Here is a 14,265-nt window from a genome sequence, read left to right as displayed (position 1 = left end):
GGAGGGGGTGGGGTGAGATATGGGAGAGGATGAGTGAATTGGCGATCAATTTATAGGCGAGCGCATTGCGTTGTTAGCTATCAAGTCCAAGAGCAATTTGGTTTGATTTTCTTCGGGGAATTACTAGATAGTGGATGCCCTTTTTGTGGCGAAGAACGATTCCTCCCACTTTCTCTGCTTGGAATGGGTCGCAGCATCTCGCAGTATCTCGAACTTGATGCTTCTAGTTCTACCGAGGGAGGCCACTGACCAAACCATGGCTGTTAACTTGAATAGGAAATCTGCAGCTCGAGATTTATTAGGGCATGTAAAATAATGATATTTTAGAAGTGTCATGTAGGACAAATGATGAGTGGAAGAGAAAACTCATAAGAAAAGACTTGTCTTTTTTTATTTAAGAAAAGACAAGATATGATCTCTTAGCACAATATGTCTCACCATATTTTTAGGAATGGCTAGTTATTGAAAATAAGACTAAAAAATGGCTCATTGTAGACATTTTTTTGTCATTTTTAAATTACATGTAAAATTTAAAATAAAATTATTTTATCAACCATTGTACATGTCCTTAATGCTAACTTGGACCAGCTCTGTCTTTTGACTTCTGAGTACATGTTACTACATGCTACATGATCAAAGGCGCAAAAGTCATGGCGGTGATTGGGAAGGATAATACTCGTGTCAAGCTGCAAGCATAATCGTTTTATAGAAAAATAGGCGATCAATCCCGGCTCCAGTTTCTATTATGAAGCATATGATCAGTGAGGCCAAGGTAGCAGGTTCCGGTACCGACGCGGATTTTTGGGACATGCGGCCACGCGCAGCCCATATTCAGGATGTGCGCCTGTGCGTCGTAATGACTACTTTTAATAGGCCATCTGGGAATACGGGGCGGCTTAATTAGCAGCTTCCCAAATACCTCAATTTATACGCCCATGGTGTGGGATGGGGCTGCATTTAATGTTCTATGAATACACGGGCCAGGCGACATCCAACCGATCCAATAAATGCTTTGGGCGTTGGGTGGAGATAATTGATTTGTTGCCCAAGTTCGGTTCTCGCAGTGCGTATCTCGTCTTTCCGTCAACCATGGACGAACAGAGCAAGGTGTGAAGATAAGCTCTGCACAGACGGAGAGCGGCATCGGTTGCACAACACACCCACTACACGCTTCTCTCGCGTTTAGCAAGTAGGAAAAATCCATCGCTGTCGTCGTCGTCTTCTAGCTGTGGCACGCCCGTAAGCATCTCTCCGAATTTTTTGTCGCGAGAGACGCAGCTAGGAGGCCGTTGCGTTGACGGATCATCAATGGATTGTTGGGTGCATTTACATTTCGCAGGGGTAGCTGAGCGTATTCACTCCTCTGTTGTGTCTTTAATATGTGCATCACATGTGGGGAGGACATATCTAGTAATACGGGATCTCAGGAGCTACAATGCTCGAATAAATCTTGAACCGCTAGATCATATTCAGAGGGACATGATAAATGCAAGGGTGATGACCAGCTCCTCCACCGCACAATATACCAGAAGCACTCTGGATTCTATACTTAATTAAGCCCAAGGGAATGGGAAGATGAGGATTTTCGGATTTCCTTAATTTTGCCCATTGTTTATTTAGCAGGAGCATGCGTGAAATGATGCATGTAACCTTGTTATCACAAGAAAAAAAGTGACACCCTCTACTGGTAAAAACCATATACACATTCTAACATGTAGGTGTCAACTTAGAAAAAAAAGCTGTGCATTTTAATTAACCACAACATTCACTCAATTAGATTCAGTTCCTCATTAAGATAGCTGGAAATGCTTGCTTGTACATTCTGTACAAAAAACTCAGTTAGCTTCCGTGAAAGCAAATATAGCATGTACTAGGTCAGTTGTCCAACTGGTTTCAGATTGTACAAGCTAGAAAGGCACATGGAATATGTGAAGACCAACAGCGAAAATGTTCGTTTATAATAGTACTCTTTGTGGATTATCATAATTGACATTATATGCAAATTTACGGACTAGACATGCCAGACTACTATTAGTGTTTCACGGGCAAAGTAACCAAAACATTACTAGATTTATTTTGTTATACTTTTAGCAGTATAAAAGCAAAATACGAAGATGGCATAATTTCATATGGAGATTGCACAATAGCAAGACATGAGTGAAAACCAGGTTTAAGTTTCTGTGTCTGGGCAATGAAACTAAGCCTTTTTTCTGCCCGTAAGTGAAACTGAGGCTCATAAACTAGTACAGTACTACTAGGAAAAGGGCCTGATGCTTAATTAATAACATGAATCAGAGTGTTTTTGTATATTCTGCGATGGAGAGGCTGCTCATCACGTGTGCCTTCATCGCGTCCCTTCCAACATAATCGAAAGACCCATGATCCATCAGAGCATTGCATCACTTGAGTTGCGGTATCACCAGATACGTTGCCCGCATATGGGCTGCCAGATAGTTGAATTATTGCCGTTGGGCTGCTGGGTGTGGGATTAATGCACGCGCTGCCTCGCGGGCCATGCACTGCATGTGTCAGGTGAAAATACACACGCTATACGGAATGCTATACAACGAGGCGAATTCTTTATATGGCCAGAGGGTATTAAAGCTGCACGCATAGCGCGGCAGCGTGCGGTGTGGATTTCGGACGCGCGTGGTGGCATGTCCACTCGCGATTTATCGGTTCCAGTATAGAGAAATAAAAACAACGACACATGACAGGTTCAGGCAACTAGCCCAGCAGACACTAATTCACCCAAAGAAAGGAAAGGTAACACTGGTACGTGTCGGTGCTATACAAATGGTTTGTAACCCCTTTCCTCGACGGCATTCAGAACCGTCAATTAGTGAGTGTGGGCGATAGGGGGGTCCTTCCCACACGACCCAGAAATCGTCGGGGATATGCCCTCCTGGCACACACGCTCGGCAAATTGAGGTCGTGTGCGACTGGCGAGCGAGCAAATACGGTTATATGAATAGTAGTGCTAAAAAAATACAATTATACAGGCAAAATCATTTCCGGTTGTAATTTCATCGCACACGGTCAGTCCCCGCGAAACGTTTCCGTTCGTGTATACATCCCACATAGTCGCTGCAAGGAAAACGTTTCCGTTCGTAGGTACATCACACACAATTTCCCCCGTTAAATCGTTTGTGATGGCCTTCCCATCGCACACAATACTAATAATTTTATCGTTTGCCTTGAATGCATCACACATGGTGCGTATAATAAACTGTGTGGCAAATGCTATCCATCACACACACCAACCGTTAACCGAGCACCACATTGCATAAATATAACATACTCCTAATAAAAGATCAGATAGTTAACCAAACCAGGCATGCTTAACAACTTGGAAATATAGCAATTGTATTTGTTTCTCATGTATTTAGTACACCCAAATTCGATTGATTTCTCACATGGTATACAATAACAGAATGCACACACAATAATTGAACATCGCATTGCAGAATTGAACCAAACAGTTAACTAAACACCACAACAAATGAACCAAATGTTAACTAAGCACCACATTGCATAATATAACATACTCCTAATAGAAGATCAGAAAGTTAACCAAACCAAGCATGCTTAACAACTTGTAAATATAGCAATTGTATTTGTTTCTCATGTATTTAGAACAGCCAAATTCAATTTATTTCTCACATGGTATACAATAACAGAATGCACATACAATAATTGAACATTGCATTCAAGAATTGAACCAAACAGTTAACTAAACACCACAACAAATGAACCAAACGTCAACTGAGCACCATAATGCACAATATAACATACTCCTAATAGAAGATCAAACAGTTAACCAAACCAAGCATGCTTGACAACTTGGAAAATTGCATCCTAAAGAATTGAACATCACATTTGCAGAATTGAACCAAACAGTTAACTGAACACCACATTGCATGACATATAAAACATATACACTAGAGCAGAAGATTGCATGGTAAAAGTAGATAGCACAATTCACTAGAATTTGTTAAGGAAAGGCAATAGCTAGCAAAGTAAACATGGGTCCTTATAGTGAGCTAATAAGACAAACAACTCATTGTCGGAGATATCAATGACGATTGGCTCCTTGGACATGGAAGAGGGCGAGTCCTCCGCATCGTGGGTGCCCTCGTTGTAGTGGTGAGTTGCTTGAGCCGCTCCGGGAACCAACCTGCTAGCTCTCGAGATGAGGTAAGCACGTGCACGCCGAGAAAACACCTGGTAGTCTTTGTCAAAGGCACCGACGGTGGCCTTGAGAAAACGCCATGAACTGTCGTTCAAAGCAGCCAGCCGCGCCACGACGTCGGTGTGCGAGGCGTTGATGGTGGCCTCGACGACAAGGTGCTCCTCCAAGATTTGGGGGTTGGCACGAATGGCAGCCATCACGACCTCATCCGCGCGTGCGGTCGTGATTTGCTTGTCCGCTGCCAAATGCTCCTTGAGATGCTGGCTATACTGCATACACCATGGCTTAGGACGGCACTTATTTGGTGGAGGGGTCGGTGATTTTGGTGGAAGGTGTCGCGCTCGCGCCGACGGTCGAGGCATGTGGGATGTGGAAGGAGGAGGTGGATGGGGTTCGGGTCTGGATTACCTGCCTGGATAGGCGAGGCCGAGCAGCATGAAGGAGTGTCGCCGGCGAGGAGGCAGCGCTGCAACCAAGGAGTGAAGGTTTTAACTTGGAAAGGAAGGAGGAAACAGGGGAAATGTGGCTTTTGATAAGGTAGGGGGCGGGGAGGTAGATATTTCCGCGGAAGCCGAAAATTTGGAATCGCTTCAGCGAAAAAACTGGCGCGCAAAGTGTCATCAGACATGGCCTCTTATTCAGAGCGGGCTGTGGACTGTAGCCAACGAACCTTCTCGAGTAAGCCAAAAATTTGGAATCGCTTCAGCGAAAAAACTGGCGCGCAAAGTGTCATCAGACATGGCCCCTTATTCAGAGCGGGCTGTGGACTGTAGCCAACGAACCTTCTCGAGTAAGCCATAGGTGTACTATACACCGACGATGCTCCAGGATATTTTGTACTGCATCTCACACAGTTGGTGATAATAAACTGTGTGAGATCTACTTGATTTTTCATCTTGATTTAAATTACATAATGGGGTCACAGCTCCAAAGGATGGTGTTTGATTTGCGAGAACTTCTATCTGTAGTGAACATGCAACTATAGGTGCGTCGTCAAAAAATTTGGAATTATTCAGGGTTCGTTTGGACATTTTTATACGGTAACTTGGTTTTCTAGGCATTTCAGGTGCACAATTCAAAATGAAACCACATGCACATGCTCCGGTGCACCAAGATGGCTTGTAAAATGATATATGTTTCCTTGGGTTGATGCTTATGTCCCATTCAAGAAATGGGGATGAATTTCAAACACCACGGCACCGTGGGTCTCCGGCAAATGTTGAGGTGCTTGCTTTTGTAATTCTAGTAAATAGAAAACTCGTCAGAAATTCATGAACCTTGGCATGCTATCATAGAACAACATCAAGATACTGGGGTAAAAAAATATTGTCCCATTTAGGCCAGGTTATGGTATAAGCTTCTCGCAAACCATAGCTTCTCTCACAAAAAGTATGATGGATTCGGTAGGGAACGTTTCACCTTTCTGGACGAAATGATATCCGTTGCATCTTCTCGATTTCAAATTTTTTTTAGTGTCAACATAGAACAACAGGAGTGTTGTGTCAATTTTTGGGATTTTTCGGGGTTCGCTTGGACATTTTTATACATTAACTGAGTTTTCTATGCATTCATGTGCATAATTCAAATCTGAACTACATGCACATGCTCTAATGCATATAAATTAGTTGAAAATTCAAATATGTGTCCTTGGTTGCATGCTTATTAGGTCCCATGCAAGAAATGGGAACGAATGTCAAACACCCTACCACCGTCACTCGGACGCAAACATTGAGATACCTGGTTTTTAAATTCTAGTAAATCCAAAGTTCGTCTGAAATCCATGAAACTTGGCATGCTGTAATGTAGCGGCATCAACATGCCGTGGTAAATTTTTTGTCCCATTTGGGGCAGGTTTGGGGATATGCTTCTCACAAACCAGAGCTTCTCACAACAAGCCCGATGGTTTCGGTAGGGAACGTTTCACCTTTCTGGATGAAACGATATCCATTGCCTCTTCTCGATTTCATTTTTTTTCCTATTGTCAACATAGAACAACAGGAGTGTTGTATCAATTTTTGGGATTTTTGGGGGTTCGCTTGGACATTTTTATACATTAACTGGGTTTTCTATGCATTCATGTGCATAATTCAAATTTGAACTACATGCACATGCTCTAATGCATATAAATTAGTTGGAAATTCAAATCTGTGTCCTTGGTTGCATGCTTATTAGGTCCCATGCAAGAAATGGGAACAAATGTCAAACACCCTGCCACCGTCAGTCAGCCGCAAACATTGAGATACCTGGTTTTTAAATTCTAGTGAATCCAAAGCTCGTCTAAAATTCATGAAACTTGGCATGCTGTCATGGAGCGGCATTAACATGTCATGGTGATTTTTTTGTCCCATTTGGGGCAGGTTTGGGGATATGCTTCTCACAAAACAGAGCTTCTCACAACAAGCCCGATGGTTTTGGTAGGGAATGTTTCACCTTTCTGAACAAAACGAAATCCATTGCCTCTTCTTGATTTCAACTTTTTTTCCTAGTGTCAACATAGAACAACAGAAGTGTTTGTGTCAATTTTTGGGATTTTTGGGTGTTCGCTTGGACATTTTTATACATTAACTAATTCTATGTGTTCATGTGCATATTTCAAATGTGAACTACACGCACATGCTCTAATGCATATAAATTTGTTGAAAATCCAAATTTATGTCCTTGGTTGCATGCTTAATTAGGTCCCATGCAAGAAATGGGAATTAATATCAAACACCCTGCCACCGTCACTCGGCCGCAAACTTTGAGATACCTAGTTTTTAGATTCTAGTAAATGCAAAACTCGTCTGAAATTCATGAAACTTGGCATGCTATCATGGAGCGGCAACAACATGCCGTGGTAATATTTTTGTCCCATTTGGGGCCGGTTTGGAGATATGCTTCTCACAAACCAGAGCTTCTCACAACAAGCCTGATGGTTTTGGTAGGAAACGTCCCACCTTTGGGGATGAAACGGTATCCGCTGCCTCTTATTGCTTTCAAAAAATTTCTAGTGTCAACATAGAACAACACGAGTGTTGTGTCAATTTTTGGGATTTTTGGGGTTTGTTTGGACATTTTTATGCATTAACTGAGTTTTCTATGTATTCATGTGCATAATTCAAATTTGAATTATAGGCACATGCTCTAATGCATATAAATTGGTTGAAAATTCAAATCTGTGTCCTTGGTTGCATGCTTAGGTCCCATGCAGGAAATGGGAACGAATGTCAAACACCCTGCCACCGTAACTCGGCTGCAGACATTGAGATTCCTTGTTTTTAAATTCTAGTAAATCCAAAACTCATATGAAATTCATGAAACTTGGCATGCTATCATGGAGCGGCATCAACATGCCGTGGTAATTTTTTTGTCCCATTTGGGGCAGGTTTGGGTATAAGCTTCTCACAAACCAGAGCTTCTCACAACAAGCCTGATGGTTTCGGTAGGGAACGTCCCACCTTAGGGGACGAAACAATATCTGCTGCCTCTTATTGCTTTCAAAAAATTTCTAGTCTCAACAGAGAACAACAGGAGTGTTGTGTCAATTTTTGGGATTTTCGGGGTTCGTTTGGACATTTTTATGCATTAATTGAGTGTTCGATGCATTAATGTGCATAATTCAAGTTTGAACTACATGCACATGCTTCAATGCATACAAATTGGTTGAAAAATCAAATCTGTGTCCTTGGGTGCATGCTTAGGTCTCATGCAAGAAATGGGAATGAATTTCAAACACCAGGGCACCGTTGATTGCCGGCAAAACATTGAGATACTTTGTTTCTAAATTCTACTAAATCCAAAACTCGTCTGAAATTCATAGAACTTGGCATACTATCATGTAATGGCACTGACATGCTGTGGTGTTTTTGGTGTCCATTTTGAGAGAAGATGTACTCGAATAACAGCCAACAAAGGCATTTTGAAACAAATAGCTGCCACTTTAATATCTCAAACGTTTGTATAATTCAAATCGTGTGCGTTCTCTTAACCATTTACATGATGCCACGTGTCTTGGTTTTAATGGCTACAGGAGGTGCCGTGCGGACAGCTGCTTGACAGAACGAGAGGCGTGCGAGTGCAGTCCGGTGCGTAGGCTGACCGAGAGGCTCACCGGGAAGCGTGCGAGCTGTTTAACACTTGATTTGTGCATCTCTTCAACGCAAACGGTTCAAATTGAATACGGTATGCAAATTAAAGCCAGACTTCGGCGCTAAGCCAAGAGACAATGCGATTTGTCAAAATATGCAGCTAAAAATCACTAGCACTATCTAATTTTTGCAACTAAAATCACTACCACTATCTAATTCATGCGCGTGTTTGGTACGCACGCACCGTATGGGGCGTGCTAGTAGTTGTGTGAAACGATGGTAGGCGTGCTAGTAGTTCGCCACGCAGGCTCACTGGGAGGCGAGCCAGCCCTTTGACCGCCGCCCACCTTGCTCCCACTCCTCCATATTAATGGCGCGTCCGCCTCGCTCTGTGAAATGATGGTATAGGAATGCTAGAAGTCCGCCGCGCAGGCTCATCAGGAAGCGAGACAACCTTTGACCGCCACCCGGCTCGCTCCCACTGGTCTGTATTAATGGCGCGCCCGAGCGGCCGCACCCCCTATCCTTGCCACACACACAATCCTCTCTCTCCACCCGCATCCTCGACGCCGCTCTCAGTCCTCAATGTGCACCGGAGCATGGCGTGAATATGGAGATAGAGGTTTCCGTCGCCGCCGCCAAGGTGGAGAACGAGGCTGCCAACAAGCGGAGGCGGGTCGAGAAAGAACCGCAAGCGACTCTAGTAGACCTAGACTTCATCAAAAACATCCCCGATGATATGTTGAGAGTCATCATATTCCTCCCCCAATCAAATATGGGGCAAGGACAGCCGCCCTTTCCTGGCGGTGGCGCCCCTAAGGCTCCTCACCCCTGTCGACCACCTCGACGCTGACGAGCTCTGCCATGGCTATCGCAAAAGCTTGGATGCATTCTCCTCGATCCTCGGCAGTCACCATGGCCCAATCAGAGACCTTATCACGGGCAAGTTCCGTTCCAATGGGAAGGACCGAGCCAAGCTTGACGAGTGATTACGATCCCCCGCCATAGATCAGCTCGAGAAGCTCATTTTTAATAATGGGCATATGCACTCGCTGCCAACATCTGTGCTCCGCTTCGCACCCATGCTGCGCCTCGCCAAGTTCATCAACTGCCATCCCCCTTAATGACGCGCCCGCTCTTTTTCTACCACGACTGAAGCACCTCGAACTCGTTGCCGTCCGCATCCCAAAGGATGACATGGAGCGCCTGCTCCGCGGCTGTATTGCACTTGAGTTCCTTCATCTTCAGGCGATGAATTGGTCGAGTACCTTCCACATCACCTCCATAACTTGTAATGCACAGTGATTTTTTTGAAATTAAGTCAAATATTTTCAAAAATAAATAAAAATAAGTAAGGAAAAAAGTAAAAGTAAAAAGACGAAACCAAATGAATAAAAGGAATGAATGAACCAAACCAACAACTCCGGACTGGCCGGCCGCCATGAACTCCCTTGTGACGAGTTTTTCTTCCATCTCACTAGAACATTTTGATTCACCAATAAAGTTGGGCGAGAATTCTCAAGAAAAAAAATCTCACTAGAGGCAAGATAAAGACGATAATTCTGAATCCCAGCATAGGTCAACAGTTAGCGAGCAAAGGCACACCCTCACGCAATTGTAGGCACTATATTGTGCCAGCCCAGTTCGAGGTTTTTAGTGTGTTCCCCGTTTATAGAAAAGTACTAGAACCTTCATAGACCCTTTTTTTCCTTTTATGTTTTTTTCTATAAGCTTCCCATTTTATTTTTCTTTCCTTTTTTCTTTTCTCTATTTTTTTAACATTTTTTACAATTTCGTATAAAATGTAGGAGTAAAAGCATAAAAGGAATATGCCCCATATTTTAATTTTTTGAACATTCTCTAAAATGCAGGGACATTTTGTGAAATTCAGGAACATTTTCAAAAATGAGGAAACATTTTTTCAAACTTGTGATCACTTTTTTCAAATTAATGAACAGTTTCTAAAATCCAGAAACATTTTTCAAATTCGTCAACATTTTTCGAAATACAGATATTTTTGTTCAAGTTAATAAAAAAAGTTCAAACCAGCAGCAGCCATGTAGGAAACCGACACCCCCGGCCCACCCAATCACCCTCTCGGTTTCATTTCCTTCCACTCCGCGCCCTTCTCCCCCTTGCTTTGCATCTGCACGCTCCACCTCTGCTGCTGCCGTTGTACGTCTAGGGCCGCCACAGTGGCATTGCCGGACGTCCGCAACCAGCACCGACACGCCCACTGGCCTTTATGACAGCGCTGCCCACCCTGGAGCCGGTGTACATGAATTTCGTCCAGCTAGTTGAAATGCGGGTTGAAATGTCTTCGGGCAGCGTTGGATGGCCCCCTCCTGCATCCATGTCCACGGACTGCCACTTCCCCCTGTCCCAGACGAATGCAGGAGAAAATTTACGCGTCGTGGTTGGAGATGCCCTTAACACCTCCAAACATGTGGATTGTAAAAAAGCACCCCAAACATGTGAACCCTCGCCCTCGCAGGAACCAGTGGCACTAGAACAACCGCGTTGTCCCTGTCTCCGGCGGGGTACTGTCCCAGTCTCGTCAGGGTTGCTATACTGAGTCATCAACTCCTTGTGGGGTCTGGCCTTGAAGCTTTGCACCTTCTCTCCCAGGAAATCCACCTATTCAATGAATACCAACTGTATATAAACATAAAATCGACAAATAAAATATTGAAATGGCACAATATAAGCCAAACTTGTATGGCGTACGATACATATAGACTTCAACATTAATCCTTCAATTAGTAACACGTTATTTGGGACATGGCTAAATGGAGCGGATTCAAATATTGCAGGACATATTCGGATAGGGATATGTGCACTGTTTTGGGCTATATGAAACTGCAAAGGTGATATGATCTTTAATGGAAAAAACTTTATCAACTTTTGCAGGTTATCCACATAGCCACTGCTTGGATCCGTACGTGGTCGTTACTCACTCATGCGGACTCTAGGGGGCTTTTGGTTACTGGGTGCAACCATTGGGAGACGGTAGCACGGGTTATCTCCAACCAATTTAAATGGCGAACTAATAATAGGCTAGGTGTTTACTCATCTTAACTTGTTTTTTCGCCGGCTGTGGCATCTTTTTATCTTTACTGTTCTTGTGCTCCTTTTGTGAGCCAGTACTGGCCCTTAGACTCCGTTTGCATACTTTTGGTTAATAAATTGGCTGCATGCATCATTATGTGGGGCTTTCCTCCCTTTTAAATAAAGAAAAACAATATAACCGTGTATGTAAGTGTGATAATTTTCTGGCCAAAAAGTACTAAAATATGTAGATTTTCTGGAGGGGAATTTGTGGTACACTAGTTGGTTACCATGGATCCCCCGGGATACCAAAAATGCTAAACGCACGGGCTCATTACGGGGGCATTACGGACCCTTCCTTCTAATTCTTTTTCACCCTCCTGATTTTCAGGTGGGTGGGGCCTCTTCCTCCCCCTTAATCCAATCAACATCTAACAAGTCACAAACACTTCGTAAACCCCCCGTATTAGTCCGTGAATGTAGCATTGCTGCCAGGATACCTGTCCTTTCCTCGGGCGAGAAACCCGCCTGCAATCTACACCCCGGATTTTCAGGCGATCCATTTGGTAACATCGTGGAAAGGGCTTTCTCGGCCCGATCCTCTCGAAATCCCCGGGCCGCTCGCTCCGACCTCCGCACTCCAGGAGAATTCTCCCGGGCTCCCCTCGTCTCTTTTCTTGTGATCTGAGTCGCCTTGGCGCTCTGTTCTTCTGCTCTTCTCCCTTCACTCTCTTCACTCTCCCTTGGTGCCCAAATGGCAATGGGATATTTCACATGGCAGGAGGAGGATCTCATATGAGCAGGGAAATCCCCTAGGGGAGTTTACTGCCCATGGTTTTTTCACCCCAACAACCAAATGCGCCCCTGGGAGTCTAAAAGGATGAACATAGTTCGCGCTTCTGATATGTGCATATGCAAAACATATGTTGGATAGCAATTCTATGGTTGGGCCCAATATAAACTAGACATGTTTATTTATTCATATCATTCACTGACTCTGTGACATTTATTTATTTATATCATTCAGTCACTCTGTGACATGTTTATTCGACTTGTACAATACCCATGCAGATATACCTGCACAACTACTACCTATTTCCCCCCACTCTTATGAAACAGCTCCAGCGCCTGGGCCACCGTCATCCCACCGGGCACCTGGACGAACAGCAGGATCCCAAGGGTGGCGGCCGCCTGCTCCGCCGTCCTCACGCCCATCTTCTCGATCGGCGTGAACTTCGCTGGCGCCTTTCCCGTCGGGGGCTTCGCGTCCGTCTTCAGCAGCGCTTCGGACAGGTCCTGCCATCCGTTCACCTGGGCCTTCATCTCATTGCCGATCTTCCCGCTCTTCTTCTCCTTGGGGTGCAGCACTCCAGCCACGAACCCCGACACGGTCTGGAACCGCGTGGCCTCGTGCACCATGAGGAGCAGCGTCGTCACCGCCTCCCTCGCCTGCTGCTGCTTCGGGCCGGAGGTCTTGTCGGCCTTGGTGCGCCCGTAGAGCGCGGTCACCGCGTCCGCCATCAGCTGCCGGCCGAGAGCGACGTTGGTCAGCTTGTCGGTGTCGCCGAGGAGGTCGCGATACGTGCCGCCGAACCCAACGTGGGTGGCGCCGGGGATGAGTCCGGGGGTGAGCTCCCACCAGGTGCCGTCGCTGCTCTTGAAGCCCTCCCAGTAGAGGTTGTCGGCGCGGGTGGCGAGCGTGAGCCCGGTGCTTGCCGGCGATGTCTTGAGCACGATGTGGAACCACCTGCTCGGCGGGACGTTGGGCTCGATCGGCGGCAGCACGGGGCGGTTGTGGGAGGAGTGCCCCGGGTTGCGGAGCTTGTTGCGGATGCCGTTGATGAAGGTGACATAGTCGGCAGAGCTGGCCTGGACATTGAACGTCGCCGTGAAGAGCGGCTTGTCCACGTTCTTCGCCATCTTTGCCGCCATGGATACGAGGCTTAGATGAGACGTACTATCAAGCGAGAGGGGTTGAGATATGGAAGAGGATGAACGAACTGGAGATGAATTTATAGGCGATCGACAGGTGCATGCTGTCAAATGATAGGCTTTGTATACGTGTACGTGTCATATGTAACTTGTACGTGATGCTGTGCTTGTGTGTTGTATACAAGGCAGGTTGTCAGAGATGATCCTTATCTTTGTATAGCTTGACTTAAGGTCAATCCTAATACTACTACGTGATGTGTGTGCGTATGCTTACACGAAGGCGTTTTTGGAGCTGATCCTTATCTTTGTATTGCTTGGTTTAGGGGTCTGTCCTACTAAATAACCTGCCGCCAATTGCAACCCTATTGATCTATATAACATGCACGCGTCCTTACCTAGATGTATACGCCTACACGCCTTCACTTTTACATATGCTTGCTTTCCTAGCTAGCTAGTCCAAAGAAGGAGATGCCAAGATTCAATTTGGTTTGATTTGCAGCACTGCACGGCTACGCAGAAATATCGTTCTGGAATGGAGACGGCATGTTTTTCTTCTGGGGATTAACTAGTGGATGATCCCTTTATTTATGCCGAAGATCAGTTCATCACACTTTCTCAGCTTGGAATTAATCGGTCGCAGCATCTTAAGCGCTATCCTTCTACCACTAACTTGAATAAGAAATCTGCGGATGTCATGTCTCGATTTAGTGATGCAGGGATCAGTTCTGTCTTTGGAATTCTGAGTATATGTTACATTATCAAAGGCGCAAAAGTCACAGTAGTAATCCAGAAGGATTGTACTTGTGTCGAGCTGTAAACATGATGTTTCATAGAGAAACAGGAGGATCACTCTCGGCTCTATTTTTCTGTTATGAAGCCAATGATCAGGCAGAGCAAAGGTAGCAGGTTCTGCCTCGGGTAGGGAGAAATAAAAACAAAGACATGCGACATGTTCAGGCAACCATCCCCGCGGAAATCGTCATCAGTGGCGGGTGGAAATTGGTTATCAGTGGCGTGCCCCGGTCA

The 14,265-nt window shown here is 45.1% G+C and overlaps 1 protein-coding gene across 1 annotated transcript; it reads right to left on the bottom strand.

The window, feature by feature from the left end:
- Nucleotides 1-12,264: 12,264 nt before the first annotated feature.
- Nucleotides 12,265-13,520, bottom strand: LOC119312501 (protein synthesis inhibitor II-like). Its single transcript, XM_037588234.1, has one exon. The coding sequence runs from the start codon at nucleotides 13,237-13,239 to the stop codon at nucleotides 12,400-12,402; it is 840 nt and encodes a 279-aa protein (XP_037444131.1). The 5' UTR covers nucleotides 13,240-13,520; the 3' UTR covers nucleotides 12,265-12,399.
- Nucleotides 13,521-14,265: the final 745 nt, after the last annotated feature.

This window comes from Triticum dicoccoides, chromosome 5B, assembly GCF_002162155.2.
Source record: "Triticum dicoccoides isolate Atlit2015 ecotype Zavitan chromosome 5B, WEW_v2.0, whole genome shotgun sequence".
NCBI classification, from domain to species: domain Eukaryota; kingdom Viridiplantae; phylum Streptophyta; class Magnoliopsida; order Poales; family Poaceae; genus Triticum; species Triticum dicoccoides.
The sequence above is the reverse complement of the archived record's forward strand: the minus strand, read 5'-3'. Positions and strand labels throughout refer to the sequence as shown.

What these genes read in the sequence shown, in the direction of transcription:
- LOC119312501 (XM_037588234.1), bottom strand. Translation starts at nt 13,239, where the DNA reads ATGGCGGCAAAGATGGCGAAGAACGTGGACAAGCCGCTCTTCACGGCG.